Source organism: Anticarsia gemmatalis, chromosome 6 (genome assembly GCF_050436995.1).
Source record: "Anticarsia gemmatalis isolate Benzon Research Colony breed Stoneville strain chromosome 6, ilAntGemm2 primary, whole genome shotgun sequence".
Classification (NCBI taxonomy): Eukaryota; Metazoa; Arthropoda; class Insecta; order Lepidoptera; family Erebidae; genus Anticarsia; species Anticarsia gemmatalis.
This window is the reverse complement of record NC_134750.1, coordinates 5,165,373-5,182,913: the sequence shown is the minus strand read 5'-3', so window position 1 is coordinate 5,182,913 and position 17,541 is coordinate 5,165,373. Positions and strand designations below refer to the sequence as shown.

The following is a 17,541-nucleotide window of genomic DNA, read 5'->3' as shown; positions in this document are numbered from 1 at the left end:
AAGGCTAAATAGGCTATATATCAAATAAAATTTAACAAAAACGGGGAAAATCTTGACCCATTCTCTCTTATGTGACGCAAGCGAAGTTGCGCGGGTCAGCTAGTGTTAGAATATTTCTCAATAGTAGCCTCGGGAGTTTTACCAATCTCCCGAGGCTACCGTGTACATGGCAATAGGCTCAACCCCTATTACTTGGGGCTATCACTGTTAATATATTTATTTATTTCATGACTATACTTACTGTTGTGTTTTAACCCTAAGCTGAGCATTTTGATGTATACGAAAAAAATATATTTATGAACGCTATGTTGTAAACTGAAAATTCACGACATTTGTTTACTTATCATGTTAGTTACCTACGGCTAAAACAAGAAATAATAATGAAATGTGAAGATGACAGATGACCGAACTGTTTGTATCAGTAAAATAAGATATTATAGCAATTTGAGCAAGATCACTGAAGACGTAAAACTTAATTATAAAAGCTTATATATCTAACAAAATTACATTTTATAAGTCAAGAGAATAGTTTTAATTAACGATCCAGCCATTTTGTCCTGGATCAAATGTTTGCCAAATAATCTTGTTGGTAAAGTCTCTTCGGTATTCGGAATTCTTTACACAACGAACTCATTTACTGGGATTAGGTCTCAGGTTCGTAGTTTATTAAAGGTTTCGTCCCACAACAAACTAATTTCAAATAATATAAGAATAAACTTTGTTGTTAAAATCCCTTTTTTATAGTTTAGTCTAAAAGTTTAATTAAATGCTTGTTAATTTCTACTTGTACAATTAACAAGCAAACTAAGGCTATAGTTAAACATGCTTAATACTAGCGCGAAAACATGCCACTATGAAGCAATTGCTACTTAGTAGCGCGTGTACTGAAGCATTGCTAATAATGAGCATGCTCATTTTGAGTTTTGTCAAAAATCAGCAGCCTGCAAATTACAGACGCGAGCCAAGGCAGCGTTGATATCCATACTAATATTATAAATGCGAAAGTAACTCTGTCTGTCTGTCTGTGTGTTAAATTTGGTATGCAGATTATTTTGATACCCGAGAAAGGACATAGCCTACTTTTTACCCCGGGAAAATGACGCATTCCCATGGGAAAATTCAGGTGGCGGACGAAGTTTCGGGTAAAAGCTAGTCCTTAATAAAGCGTGCTACACATAAGCAAATGTGTCAGTTCGACTAGCACACTTGTTTTAGGCACCATATTTTATATGTCTTCCCAAAAATATCCTTAAGCAATACCAGATTTTACATTGTTGGATAATCTAACTATATATATAAAAATAAAACCCGTTTTCCTTGGTCACGCCGTCACGCGGGAATGGCTGGACCGATTTTACTAATTATTTTTGTGTTGTATTTGTTATTATTAGGAGAAGGTTCAGGAAAAAAATATTAAGAAAATCTCTCAGAAATATTGAAAAATACACATTTAATTTTGCATATTTTAGGCGCTACGAAGTTCGCCGGGTCAGCTAGTATTCAATACATCCACATTAATAGTATGATTATCTATTACCTAACCTAATCCTCTTATTCATAAAAATATATGAAGTTATGAAAGGCTTATAAAGAGTTTTGTTTCTTTCCCTCCTTAGCGAAATGAGAAAGAGGAAACATATTATAGTAGTTTTTTAACTAAAATAGTTTTATAGTGTGTTTATGAATAAGAGGGTCAAAGTTTGGTTTCTATACTCTTCTCTTAAGTGAACTAGGGTCACTTTATAAAAGATTTATGTTTGCAGCCTAATGAACTTATTTCAATAAAATGTTCAAGCACTCGTCACAAAAAAATAAAAAACAAGCTTGGAATTGGTATAGAGAATGAATGAAAAACATATTTCTTTCGTTCATAAAATCTCTATGTAAATTCAAGTTTGTGGTTCTATCGATTGAATTGAATAGTTGACTGGGTTAACGAAAAATTATTAAACTTGCACTCGTAAAAGGTTCATTTAAAATGCTTAGGCTAAGTATGTTTTTTCGTTAATAATATAATTATTACAAACTGAAACATTTTATTAGGCACTCATTTTATTTTGCGGATGTAACTTGATACCGTACTTAAACCGTAATCAGTCAAATTTTTCTTTCATATATCAACCTAGCCGCTCCTCCAACTATGTTAGAGTCGGCTTCCAGTCTCACCGGATGCAGTTGAATACCAGAGTTTTACATGGAGCATCACCCATCGGACCTCCACAGACAGAGACCTGGGTTATAACAGATTTTTCTTTCATACAGAGAAAAAATATACGCATAGACGTGAACGAAATGTTGATAATATTAACAGGTGCGTATTGCCCCGAAGGCTCTACGCTATGATCATGTCAAACGAACACGTTCTATGTCTTGTTATCTGTGAATAGAACATATATACTGGCAGGTGGTAAAATTTCAACTATGGCAATATTTCAAAATGATTAGTGCATTTAGCAATGGTTTTACTGCTTCGAAATAAGTATCAATTAGCATATCGGAGGGGCTATCACGTATCTCAGTTGACAGCTATTTGAAAGCCACCATGCTGTACATTGCTTTCTACCTTAGATTATAGTAATTAACACGTTACGTCAAAGCAGCAATGTACCTATTCTATAGTGATCATCATTTTGACATAAACCACCTATCAAATGAGATACGTGATAAACCCACAGGTTGTGTTTTGACAGTTGTTTTCGTCCATTTGCTATCATTTATCTTTGCAAAGATTATCGGCACTTTATGCATAAGCCGTGAAACTATTTTGTATTAAAATAGTCAACTCTGAACGAACTACTAACTTGCCCTTAACGATTTTAAACTCTCGATGTATACATCAGATAAAGCAACGGGTTTAAGCGCGGTTGAAAAATTAAGTTAACGATATATTTTTTGCTTATCCGACGTTATGGGTAAACAAGGTAATGATAACTTTTAAATAAAATAATAATATAATAGAATACGGGAATTAACGCGAACACGCATTTTACCTTAAAATGGCATTTTGCATTTATTTTAAACAAGGTAATGGCCAGTCAACAGTATAATAAGATATAAAACAAAAGCAAACATCTATATACTAATGCTACACACCAGACATTGTTCTCAACTACAATATTGCTACAACATACCCCATTATTTGTTTGTGCTACCTACGTATTATGAGAAACCCAAAAGGTACCAATAACTGGATACTGCTGTAATAAAAGCTACAGAGAACAAACATGGCCGTTATTCTACTGAAGTACCCGACTTCATCAATATCTCAATACGTAGGAACATATCTATAGTCTATTGTCGTGAGTCTATAAAGAGCGTTGATTTCAAACCGAATTTAACAAAGCAATCGTACGCATTCTCTCTTGAATACGAACCGAAGCTTCCATACACCACTTATGTCTGTGTTACAACCGCACGGCTACAATTTCCAATTATTTGAAACCAGCTATCTGTGCCTCGATTCTCTACTAATATCGACTACCGACAACCGAACTGTCATCGAGAAATTTTGTATGAAAATCTGTACCTCGATTCTCTACCATTACCGACTACCGACAACCGGCTAGCTATCGAATTTCGACATTTAGAATGTACTGCCAAAATGTTTCCTACGACACCCGTCAGAGGCGCTGATCAGATTTTCATACAAAATTTCTCGATGACAGTTCGGTTGTCGGTAGTCGATAGTAGTAGAGAATCGAGGCACTGATCAGCGCCTATGACGGGTGTCGTAGGAAACATTTTGGCAGTACATTAGGTAGTCGATAGTGGTAGAGAATCGAGGTACAGTTCGTAGTTTCACTCGCATTATATGTCAATTATAATGGTAACGTTTCATTTTACTACTCAAGGCTTTTAGGTGTTATATAATATTTTAAATACAAGTAAAAAAGATACATATGAACTTACAAGGGTTAGGCAGACGCTAAAGAAAACCACTTGCTACGATACAATTACAAACTTCCCTTGCTTCATTCACAACCATACATTTTTTCAGATATAAAAATATCTTGCTAATAATAATGGTCTAGCACGTGTGTGTTGTAAAAACGGCAAACAATGGATACAAGTAATTCGCTTCAATATTTCTTGTAGCGATTTCACGCATCGCAAGCCCAGGTAAATAAAAGCCGAGGTGGAATAAGCTCATTTAACGAAAAAGCCAAAAAAACTGTTTAGACATCTCTTTACCTTTCTAATATTGTGTTATCTTCCAGAAAGTCGTAAAAATGTAGGCAAATTAGAAGTATTACAAAGTTTTATCTTTACTTTGCAACAGAAAATACGTATGATTCCTACTATAACTTTATTTTATTCCACTGGGTGTGCGAAATATATGCCGAAGTAAACAAGATCATTTATCAGTTCTTTTTTTGTGATAAGCTTATATTTACCTGTTTGAACCCTCGTCGGTACCGTGCGTTCATGTAGCAGTAAATGATGGGGTTGTAACACGAGTGCGACATCGCTAGCCAGTGGCTCGCGAACCACACGTACGGCATGCCCGGCCACATGCCCCAACTCTCATCTTGTTCATGTACCGTCCATAATACCTGTGACCCAATTAAATAATAAATAAATGATAATAATTATTTAATATAAGTCTAAATACATACATATATATAACTCAAAGGTGACTGACATAGTGATCTATCAGCGCACAAACCGAACCACTGGACCGATCGGGCTGAAATTTGGTATGCAGGTAGATGACGCAAGCATCCAGCATCAAGTTTGTATGATAATTCTGTCCTAAGTCACAAAACGGGCGGACGAAGTCGCGGGACAAGCTAGTAGTTTATAAGACCGGATCCCTTCTGACTTATCAGTCACTTTTGTCGAAAAATCGTTTTGGGCTTCTTTAGGCCAAGAACAAGTAGTTGAGTTGTTGCCAAATTGAACTCTTCCCCTTCTTTCAAGTCCACAAAAAATATTTCTTCCTTACAGCTTTATACTTTCGATGTAGAAAAAGCTATAACATATTTTAAGATTTTATGAGTCTGCTTAACTCTGAAGGAGCTAGATGCAATAATTGTTTAAATTAAATATTGTTAGTTACATAATGTATGTCATAAGTTTTTAAATGCTGTATAAAAAAAATATTAGCGCCCCTAGCGGACGCCGAACTAAGTAATAAGTAAATTTTTTAAAAGACTAAACTCTCAATACTTGAAGATCGCGCTTCTCAAGACTTATGCTATTAACAAAAAAGAGGCAACATAAATAAATAGTTATTCACCACGTGTCACTCTACATGCGGCTTCAGCAAAACGGTTTGGAAGCAAATGAGCTCATTTTTTATTCGTATTTCTTCCTCGTTTCGTGACACTCCTGACTAACGACATAGATGGTCGTTTTCCAAGTTTTTTCTATAAGAATCCTTGGGATAGTCAATTTAAGGACAAATGATAAGCGTCCGTACTTATTTCCTGAACTAATATTAAACAATCAATAATTTTTCTTGATCGTGCAATTTTGAATATGATTATGTTTATTGAGTACTGCGGTTTTACTAGGCAAATATACCATTTTAACTGTGTCTATCTTTTGGCACTGTCTTTTTAATGTTCTAGCTATACCTATGCGCATATAGATCAAATTATAATAAACCTATCTACTTTAAAAGTCTACATAAGTATTAAAAAGCAAAACCTGCTCTATTTACTACAAAAACAGTTTTTTTAATTCATTTGCCATAACTACGAAATAATCGTTATAATATAAATAAGTAAACAAATAATGGAACGGTTCTCTTTATAATACTGGCATGATGGAAGAGCATCAATCATTTCAACCAACACATTATTCTTAGTGTTCTCGCTTCGGAACGAGACGTCTACATTCATGAATGTACTATGCGTGATTTATTAAAACATAGAAGACATTAAGCATTACTGTACGCAACTGTCGCATTTTTAGACCATCGATTTGTCTTTTACTTTACATGGTAACTATTTCAAACTATTGCGACCTGTGCACGTAAACTACGACGAAAAATAGAGCATAAGAACCGTTTACAATAAGATTTCGATATTATTAAAGGAAGTAGGCACCTACAACCCTCGCTTGGCCAACATAATGAACTCAAGGCTTAATTTGTCTCTCAGTCTTAAAGAGACCCTTGTCTAAAATTTAAATTATTCAATTATTCTTAATTAAAAAACGACAGAAACATACTAAATTTTGACTCTAGCAAGTGGCTAGATGGTAATTTGTTCTATAAATTCAACCGCAATAATATTGATTAATTTCTTTTCCTTACGCAAAATCCAATTTGCCTTCACTCCATTGGCAAGTTTCCAATTTGCAGGAAGTAGAAATCCGTTACAACTTATACGTCTTTAGTATAACTTCCTCAAAATAATTACTTGGAAAGCGTGGAGCAGGTAAGCTCTGCACAAGTCAAGATTTACGCTGCTGAAATGTGGCTTACCGCGTATGTGAATAAAATAAATCCAATTAGGATCCACTATATAACACTCGTGGTATGATCCTCACACAATATTACTGCTATTTTTAAACAAGCGGGGAAAACATAGTTCAAATTGTTTGGTTTAATTTTTTCTGCGGTAGACGTGATTGGACTAGCTTCATAGCACAAATCTGGCTCAATTTTTGCTTCCGAAAGACAGATTACATCGAAATTAATTCAGAGTTTATATTCTGGTATCAATGGGACCGCGTTAAATGTCATTGTCTTTTACAATAATAGGCTTAAAATTCCCTTAATATAAGGTCGACGAAACCCCGTACAAAAGCACCTCTTCTATTCCATCTTTGTTCCCTACAATCTATTTCGATATTACGCACAAAGTAGGATTAAGATAAATTTATGGTTCGGTAAACAATATTGTTGACAAAATCATTCCTGTCTTGTTAGATTTACTTTATCATTTTTATTTTCCTCAAACGAATAAGTATTTTAAGCTATATTTGTTACATGTGATTAGTGTGTACCTACGCTTCCTCTCAAGCGCCCGGCCACCGTGTCACGGTTGAATGTGCTACCCCCGTCAAGCGCCCCGCCACCGTGGTACGGCAAAACGATCTTATATTTAAAAAACGTAGAAAAAAAATACTAAAACTATCTTTATCCCTTTCAAACATATTTGACATTGAAGCTGATGAAACGAGACGACAATCTAATGCACACACTTGAATAAGTGGTTGATATAGGCCAGAGAGCACCATAAACAACATCTGACCCAACGACATGTTCCTTTATGACCAATATTGTAAATACTTTTTTTAACTAATTTTAACGATTTGAGTATATTTTACAGTTGGATTTTAATGTTATTATTCATTAACTACACGATAAGACCTTTCGTCATATTATTTTTTTTGCCTAAAAATATTTATTAGACTTTCTTCAAACACATGCCTAAAGCACACAATATTCAGATTAAACCGACTATTGTGCTAGCACTATCAAATATTATTTGTGGTTTATTGTTTTAATCTATAGCAAATTTTATGTAGATTTCAAATATATAAGGTATGTCTAGGGTGTTAGTATTAAAATATGACGGAATCGACGCTTAAACGCCAACCGCCAATTCAATTTCGCGCGCCATTTTTGGCCCGGACGCTTAACGGTATATTTGAATTTTGACGTTGGGGCGCTCGAGAGGTTATTACGCTTGTGTATATACGCTTTTATGAAATGTAGACTTATCAAAACATTTAGTAATAGCAATCCAGAAAGGTCTTTGCTCGAATAACCAGGACTAGACGCACGTTTTTTTTTACGTGCCGTTTACTGACAAGCAAATGCAATCTTCTACAATAATCTACACACGTCCATATCGTTAAAGTAATTATTTTAAAACTCATCATCGTCATTGGCCTGTGTCCATCTATTGCAGATGATTCAGGTGGCGTCAGATAGAGGAATATTAGTAATCAGGGAACATCTTCGTTCGTGACTTAAAAGACCTATGCGGGATTGACAACCGCGACCGCTTTTTTTTTAACTACAGTGATATTTATAGTGGGTATAAAAATGAGTACTTGCAATGAACATGTTGAGAGGCAGCCAGCATATCGTGAACACGGTCACCACGATCACCATCATTTTGATCATCTGCAACAATATAACTCATAAGTAATGTTTGCAAAAATACTTAACATCGCGGAAAGCAAGCGTAGGATTGGAGACCTTTTCACTGGGGACAAAAATAACAGCACTTGACTTGACTTTTGAATTGAAATTTTATTCAAGAGTATAATATGATTCAAAAGATGTATTTCATAAATGGGATCTTGGTTCTACTCAATGCCGCATTATATCGAAACAACATAACAATATGTATAGTCCTAAAACTAAATAAACACACTGTTATTGCAGTAACATATTTTTTATTACATTTGACAAATTCACAAAATCTAATTAACGTTTACATCATCACAATGTGTGCTAAAATGTTAAAGTTAACCAAAAACACTCAATATCAATTTACCTGACGAGTGTAAATTGCTATCGAGTTACTATGCAATCGCTTATCCATAAACACGTAGCTCGATTTTCTACCCTTATCGACTACCGACAACCGGCAAGCTATCGAGAAATTTAACACTAAAATATGTTTAGCGCCCCTATCGGGCTACATGAGAACTATTTTGGTAGTACATTTTAAGTATCAGACTCTCGATACTCGATTGTACCGACTGTACAGAATCGCGCTACCAAACACGATATCTATACGATCCTAAAAATGTCCAATAAAAATATTTAAGGGGAATCAAATGTAATAATATTCTGTGGAGGATACTTCAAATAAATCCTTATCTTTCCGAATAAAACATGAGGTTGGGCTGTCTTTTTAAAATTGAATTTCTGTCTATAAATATTTTTGTTTCGTCTTTCTTTCAGGTTAATGATCAAGTTGGTGACAAGCCGACCGAATAGAATTAATCAAAATTTAATTACGCGGGGCTTTTTGTGCCAACGGGTTGTGGGTTCGACCCGTTTACGCCACTAACATAATAATAATATATTTATTTAGGTTATCGTTGCCATTTCTGTGTCACATAACGCAAGAGAGTCCTTGGATTAAGTTGCAAATTACCATTTTTATTATCCTACTTTGGTATGCCACTTACTTATTTCGGTAAGCAAATATGTTATGGCTCTGCTCCTATGATATAAGCTATACATTTATTCTGTCAATAATTCCAACCAAATTTAAATGGCAGTAACAGCAAGGTAAAACCTTTTAATACTTTCTGCAATTTAAGCTCATAATTATTTACAAACTGATGAGAGTGATTAATCCCCATAAGTTTAGATTTTAATACACATTTATTTGTATGAATAAAATAAATAACGAATCATATATCACTGACAATATCAATATAATAAAAAAGTTAGTTAGCGAAGTTGAATCACGAGGCCTCGTTGATCGACCTTTACATTATATATTATGTTGAGATCAAAGTTTATACAAATAAATATTTTTGGTTTATAACATTAATTGACGAATGATTTTGCGGTTTTTCGAAGCGAAAAGTAAAATATATATCAAAAGTCGATTTAATTAACTTCAATATACCACCAATACCTAGAACAGCGTTTCTAATCTGAAATAAAAAAATACTGAAGTATTTTCAATAGCCATACCAAGTTTTAAGATCCAATTAGTTTCGAAAATGTTTGTACTTTTTGAATGAAAGCAAAAAATATTTTTTCGTACAAAATAGTGAGAAATAAACAGAGAAAATTTCTACAAATTCTATCGTTACGGTGTATGCAATAATAAGGCAAGGAAATCTTAATGATATTGTTAATTAACCCTTTGAAGGCTGTCGTACCCTTATAACGGATGGCGCCACAATGTAAACAAGCCTTTTGTTATCAAATATCAATCATCGTTGTACGGTTAATGCAATTTATACCGACTATGTGGTATAACTACTGAATGTGGAACGATAATTTAGGAAAATGATAAAGTATATTAATACTCATCAGTACATACATAGAATCACGCCTCCTTCCCATAGGGGTAGGCAGAGGCCAGAAAACTTCCCTTCCCTCATTCACATTCATAAATTTTCTCACACAGGACCGTCGGTTACGAATACAACGCACCCGCGCAACTTCGCTTGCGTCACATAAGAGAGAATGGGTCATATTTTCCCCCGTTTTTGTAACATATTTCGTTGCTACTCCGCTCGTAATGGCCGTAGCGTGATGATATATAGCCTATAGTCTTCCGCGATAAATGGACTATCTAACACTGTAAGAATTTTTGAAATCGAGACAGTAGTTTCTGAGATTAGCGCGTTCAAACAAACAAACAAACTCTTCAGCTTTATATTAGTATAGAAAGATAGATAGATATATATGATCTGTGTATGTCTTTCTAAGGCGTCCCCTCCCGGCGTTTCCATTGATGTCCGCACAGTAAATTTTACATTCATTCATTCTGTCTACACGACCAAACCATCTGAGTATCACTTCTATATCGTAATTGAGTACATTTTCACGGTATATAATATCTAGAAGTGACTTGACAGTTGCGATAATTATTGTAAAATGCTCGTCTTAAAGGACTAACATCGTTCATTGCAAGATGTGGATGTACTACATACTCTGCCTTCTCCTTAAGCTATAATATATATTTTAATAGATCAATATCATTCTTTCCATCAAAAAATACCACGATAAATCTTGCAGAATTGTGTTCGATTTAAAATATGATAAAGCATGTAAGCAAAACATAATGTTAGCGTTGTCAACACCCTGTAGAAAGTCTTGAAGACTTGTCACGATAAGGTGGCTCCCTCTCGTGGCGGTACAAACAATTTGACGTAATGAATACAGACTCGCTTGCTAAGACGCAAACACTATGTTTAATTTAAATTCTAATTAGGTTTTTTATTTAAGAGCACCAGCTTACATTTTAGTAAATTATCCCTTTTTGAGATGCCTCATAGTAGCGTCTAGTGTAGTGTCTTCCTGGCTAGTGTCTAGTTTAAGGATAATAATAACGATGTCCAGGGGGGCTATCACGTACCTCAGTTGACAGTTATTTGAAAGGCACTATTCTGTACATTGTTTTCTCCCTTCGATTGTAGTGATTAACACGTTACATCAAAGCAGCAATGTATTGAATAGTGACCATCAATTTGACGTACACTAGCTGTCAACTGAGATACGTGATAGGGTCAGCGCAGACCGAGAGGAGCGCAGCGGAGAGGATTTTCTTAACGCACTTGAAAATAAACTTTAAAATTATTGAAATAAAGTGCATAAGTGTTGAGTACATTGCTGCTTTGACGTAACGTGAGAATCAATTTATTCTAAGAAAGAAAATAATGTACAGTATAGTGGCTTTCAAATAGTTGTCAACTGAGATACGTGATAGCCCCCTGGTTTCGACACTAATTAATATTTACCAAATAGCTTACATTTAATTTTGTTTTAATACACTTGCATTTAGCAGATTGGATATCTAGCACTTATATATAAACTGTGAAAATGGCTCGTATTTTGTGGTATTAAAACCATTCACGTACATACAAGTTAGAAACCACTATTTGGTTATTATAAAAAAAATCGTTTTGTGCGAGTATTAACCAAGTTCTTGCCACCTAATCCCTACCGCCACAATACCGTCCTCATACAATGACCAAATGAATATTCTCTACCTAAATTTCTTAAAATAAATGTTCCTGTAACTTAAAAAAGAACTGCAAATAGTAAACAAATAACAGGCACGCGTACGTCAGTTTATTTAGGGTTCCGTGAATCGTTGACGTTGATAGACATATGTAATATATCAAAGTGACGACTGTAAACGAAATATTATCTGATATGTAAACCTGTCTCATGGGCTATATGATAACTGATCGTTACATCATGTTTCAGATATATTGTGCCGCCGTGCCTCGCCACATAGATGTCGGTCGCGGTTATTTTATCGCCGTTTTTCCCGGCCCCAAAGGATATTCAAAGCTTTTTATTCATTTTACGAGAAAATCTGTAGTTACCAAGTCTAGACCGGATGAGAACACAAATCATACAATAATAGTAGAGTAGTAATAATATATGTAAATCAAAAATCTTAAAATTGTAAGATTTTCACCGAGACAACTATATGTTTTATTGAAAACTTGAACACCGAGCCATCTCTTATTATGTGTGAGCTAACGAACTTGCTACGTTCTCTTTGCTACGTCAACCTAATTTATTTAATGCAAAGTTCTAGTTTATAGTAAGATGATACTAACTTTTCGCTTAGAATGTTGTAACCGCGTGTCTCTGGCGTCTTGCGCTTCCCCCGGCGGTCGTCCACCCCACACCGCGCAGGCTATCCTTGCATACGTCGCGATGAGTGCCGCCAGTGGCAGCGCAAACTGCAGCACCAGTAGCGCACACGTGTACTGCGCACTCTGCCCCGTGTGTTCCCACTGTTCGAGGCAAATATCTCTGTAAACACGATGCATTACATCTTTGAGTTCAAGTCACTACTCTATAAACTTAAATATAATCCAAAATAGTCTATAGAATAAAGTAAAACTTCCTTCTATGTAAAGTTTTAAAGATTCGCTTTACATTTCGGAGGGGTCAAGTAAGTTTACTGTTATCATTTCAAGCTATCTATTTGCCTAGGAACTGTTAGTATCAAGTTAGAATAGTATCATGATTAATTACGAAAGCAAACCTCGAAGATTAATTACTTACGCCTGACAATACTGATGCCACGCCGTCGGTCTCTGTAGTTGTGATACTACAGATATTGGCGCCGCTGTTGCTAAGGCCCCGCCCCATACTGCGGCCACTACGCTTTTCGCTGCGGCCTTACCAAGTCGAGGCTTTAGCGGCCGCATGATGGCCATATACCTATCTATAGATATAGCCAACAGCGTATATGCACTAACAAGCACCGACACAGCTTGCGAATAGTTCACCACCTTACACATTATCAAGCCAAACGGCCAGTACCTCAGCACTAACGTAGATACAAATGAGAACGGCACACAGAACAGGGTCATTAGAATATCACCTACGGCTAAGTTCACTATAAAGTAATTCGTCACTGTCTTCATACGCGGTGAAGTTTTCACCACGAAACACACAAGTCCATTTCCAAGAAGTGCTATTAAGAAAACAGTTGAATACATAAAGTATACACAACTTTGGAAAACTGTTGAAGTAAGAAAGTCCTCTGAACTTGCACTGGGATTGCACACGTCGGGATCCGGCCATGTTGAGTTGGTCGATGTTGTATTCACATTTTGTTTTTCAAGACCATTGGTGTATGTTTCGAGCGCGTCGTAAAGTGTACTAGTTTCATATTCCACCTCATTGGGGTCTAACATCGTGTGCCGTTTACTCCCACATCTTCAAATAGAAACGCTTGCTTTTCCACCAAAATGTATCTGAAAAGAAATGAGGTGAGTTAATCTACTGTGATACAGAATTGCGTTTGATATTTCGGTAAGCAAATATACAGGTGTGAGTCAATCCAAGTACATTTTTGTAGCATAGTTAGGCTGTTCTTTTTTACAATATTACTATTAGATCTTATAGGAGCGTTATTTCTAAATAGTATAAAAATCTTTAACCAAAAAATCCATATCATTCAAAGATTGTGAGGGAAGTATGACTTTCATAATAACAAAATAAAAAAAAATACAATGTACCCAGTCTAGTTCCATTACCTAGTTTCCTATTTCATCTCTACAATATTCGAATTCATTTAAAACCAAGTTTAAACTAGGAAATATTTTCAAACATAAATTAAAAAGTAAATAGTCAATTTAGTATTTGAATTGAAAATGAAAACCGTATTTACTAAGTTGGAAATTGTAGACACTGGGAGAAGTAATAAAATAAATACTAGAAAACCCTTTACGCGTACGATGTCACTGCAATTGAATTGTGAATTAATTAAACTTGTCTGTTTGCCGCCGTTCCCTTTCCAAAGTAAGGTTGGTGTCTGCATAAAACTGAATGTTTAGAGAAACTACACTAGAATTTCTACAAATCCCAAAAGAATACGGTCAATTTTATTTATTCACTCAAAATGTTCTAACTTCCCTACAAGACTTACCAACGTAATAGTACGTACCCTACAGGCAACTGTAGGGTTTTTATAAAAGGTCTTTTCACTCACATTGACACAGATAGTTTTCAACTTGATTAAAAGTGACTAAACTTAGATTAATCAATTCTGGGCAAGAATTGAAACACGTATCCTTGGAATCACATCTACTAATATTATAAATGCGAAAGTTTGTGAGAATGTATGCATGTATGGATGTTTGTTACTCTTTCACGCAAATATTACTGAACCGATTACGATGAAATTTGATATAAAGGTACCTGAAGACTCAGAATAACACATAGGCTACTATTTATCCTGGAGTTCCCGAAGGATCGGGACAAGGGAAGAGTTTCCACGCGGACGAAGTCGCTGGAGGCTTCTAGTATATTATAAAAAAGACAAAATCGCCTTGCCATGTCAGTCTGTTTGTCTTTACAGAACGTTATTTCAAACAATTTTTACTAATAGATAAAATGATATCACAGGAGCTCGTGGCTTAGTTTACAACAGCCGCACGGATCGATCTCTGAGGTTAAGCTACGCTTGCCGAGGTTGTTCCGTGGATGGGTGACCATCTTATACATATCGAGTTCCTTCGTGTTTCGGAAGGCACGTTAAATTGTGGGTCCCGGCTGTCATTTTCGAAGATCTTTGACAGTCGTTAACAGTAGACAGAAGCTTGAAAGTCTGACAACCAGTCTTACCGAAGGGTATCGTGTTAATACCCAAGTAACTGGGTTGTGGAGGTCAGATAGGCAGTCGCTCCATGTAAAACACTGGTATCCAGCTGCATCCGGTGAGACTGGAAGCCGACTCCAACATAGTTTGGAACAAAGGCTAAGCGAATATATATAAAATGATATCACAGGGAGGATTTATGTAGTGCATTATACCGAAAAAACCGGGTCGGGCTCTAGTTTCTTTTAAGACTATGTTTAAACCCGATCGTTATAAGCTTTGTCATGCATATGTTACATACTTTACGAGCTACCATAATAAAAGCATTTCAACAAATCACATCATTTTAAAAACCCACCGATACATTACATTTACGTAAAAGTGCTTTAATACACTCGCCACCAAAATTCTGTGGAACATTTTTTCACTTCGAAAATGTGTTTCCACGTAAACTATGCCAGTCAAACTAGTCGTAATTTGTAAGAGTTTATGAGATCGAACATAGAAGTACTTGTAGCCATACGTTGTGTAATACACACGCAATGATATTGACCTAGCAACAACTGGTAAAGTACCGAATATACATATCTGAAACATTGTCAAAGTGTGGTGCAAAAAGGTTCACGCACCCTAGTGCTATTTCGGTATCAAGTTTGATAAAGTTATCGATATGTATCATAACTGCGCGTCTTGCAGTTATTGTATGGATTCAGATATTTCATAAGGTGTTTATTGGACGATATATTATTTAAGCAGTGATAGCCGAGTGCTGTAAGTTGATCTCACGCAAGTGGTCGACGATTCGAACCCGAGGCCACACACCAATCAATTAGAAAATTAGTTTAATACATTTCTTGACGATTTCCCCAACCCGCTCTTAGCCGGCGTGGTGGACTCGAGGCCTATCTCCTCCCTCGTTCGGTAGGAAATAGAAATACTTGCCCATCAGTGGGACATAGACGGGTTGATAAAAAAAATTGGACGTGCTAATTTGTCCATTAATACATTTCAATAACAATACCATTTGTGTTATAGCAGTGCCTACGTATATATAAACGATGTAATAAGGTGTACATGATAAATATAATTTTGTCTCACACGTAGGGCCTTCGAACTAATGTGCTGGCTTTTCCTAGAACATCCGCTGAGGGAATATTTTATAGACAATTTCCACATTAACATGTTGTTGTAATAAAATTTTTGACTTTGTGACTTTCATCAAATTTTAAGCATTATAAAACTGGAGTGTAATCTATAAGAGTCTGATAAAATTTTTTACGATGAAATAAAAGCTTGCCTTTGCTCCTTAATTTTTCTTTGCCTTTTTTTTAAAGAATGATTGTTACATGTAGAAGCACTAAAGTTCGTTTTGCACTTCAACTAAAATGCAATATAAACAAGAAAGTATCAAAAACTGGTCACTCATATTCCGCTGGAATTATAATTTTCAAGTAAATTTTAAATGTTAAAATATATAGAACCCTAGTACAACGGAGTATAAAAAATACGCTACAGAAGCTTAATATTGTCGTATTATGTATAATCAGAGTATCTTAAGGCTACCGCTTCTATAAAACTAACCCGACACCAAGGCGGCATGGCGAATATAATGAAGGCATTCAACGTGAATGTGATACCATAACGATCTTACTGTGAAAACTACAAATAAACAACTACACGCATCTATTTAGTTACTTACTTTGTTATAATATTCACTATAAACAACTTATAATCGTTGTTTTACATTATTACAGCAGAATAACTCAATACGACCATGTCCGAGTAGAAAAGTGATTTCCTACTACTAGTGACAACCGGCTAGGTATCGAGACAATTTGTATGAAAATTGACCAGCGCCACTAGCGGTTTTTAAAAATTTTGGCAGTACATTGTAAAAATCAAACTTGCGATACTCGATAGTACCGAGTGTAGCAATTCCCTACCGCTATCAACTAGCTAGCTATCAAGAAATTTATATGAAAATATGATCAATGCCTCTAGCGGGTGTCGTTGGAACTATTTCTGTAGTACATTTTAAATGTCAAACTCCAGATACTCGACATTACAGACTGCAAAGAATCACGCTTCAGATATTTTTTTCTGTCTGTAGATATGTAATGCTGTATTCACGCCATTATAAAAACATTTAATTAACTCTCGTGATACATGTCTAGGCTTTTTACTTAGTCCCCGTGACGTCCATTTACGTCAGTAATATTTCTTAATTTAATTCCTACGAAACAATACGACCTAAATGTTCGCGCAAAATAGACAGAATTCAAGTCAAAGCCGTAACGAGGCGGACTCGAGCGTCGGCAGAAATAACACTAAACAATAATTTTATTATGAGCAACTCAGAAGAAATCTATACTAATATTATAAAGCTGAAGAGTTTGTTTATTTGTTTGTTTGAACGCGCTAATCTCAGGAACTACTGGTCCGATCTAAAAAATTCTTTCAGTGTTAGATAGCCCATTTATCGAGGAATATGCTCAGGCATCACGCTACGACCAATAGGAGCAGAGTACCGGTAAAAAATGTTACAAAAACGGGGAAAATGTTGACCCATTCTCTCTTATGTGACGTAAGCGAAGTTGCGGGGGTCAGCTAGTCAGTGATAGAGGCATAACAAACACTATTTAATAAGATTTGCTTGGTTACAAGTGTATCAAAAATCATTTTATCTTCAATCCATCAAATCAAAAGTATTGAGCAGGTTTCGACAACTGTTGGTACACAAATAGGTTATAACGTAGATACTTGCGGTGGGATATTTTTCTTCGTGAACCAAGTCACGGATGAAAAGCTA

At 35.5% G+C, this 17,541-nt stretch overlaps 1 protein-coding gene across 1 annotated transcript in view; it reads right to left on the bottom strand.

The window, feature by feature from the left end:
- Positions 1-17,541, bottom strand: part of LOC142973867 (RYamide receptor-like) — a 111,746-nt gene that overhangs the window by 13,459 nt on the left and 80,746 nt on the right. The window contains exons 2-5 of the mRNA XM_076115889.1: positions 12,689-13,386; positions 12,235-12,433; positions 8,018-8,086; positions 4,395-4,553 (exon numbers count right to left, since the gene is read on the bottom strand). Of these exons, the coding sequence (XP_075972004.1) occupies positions 4,395-4,553; positions 8,018-8,086; positions 12,235-12,433; positions 12,689-13,326 (1,065 nt within the window). The 5' untranslated portion in view covers positions 13,327-13,386. The remainder of the gene's footprint in view (positions 1-4,394; positions 4,554-8,017; positions 8,087-12,234; positions 12,434-12,688; positions 13,387-17,541) is intronic.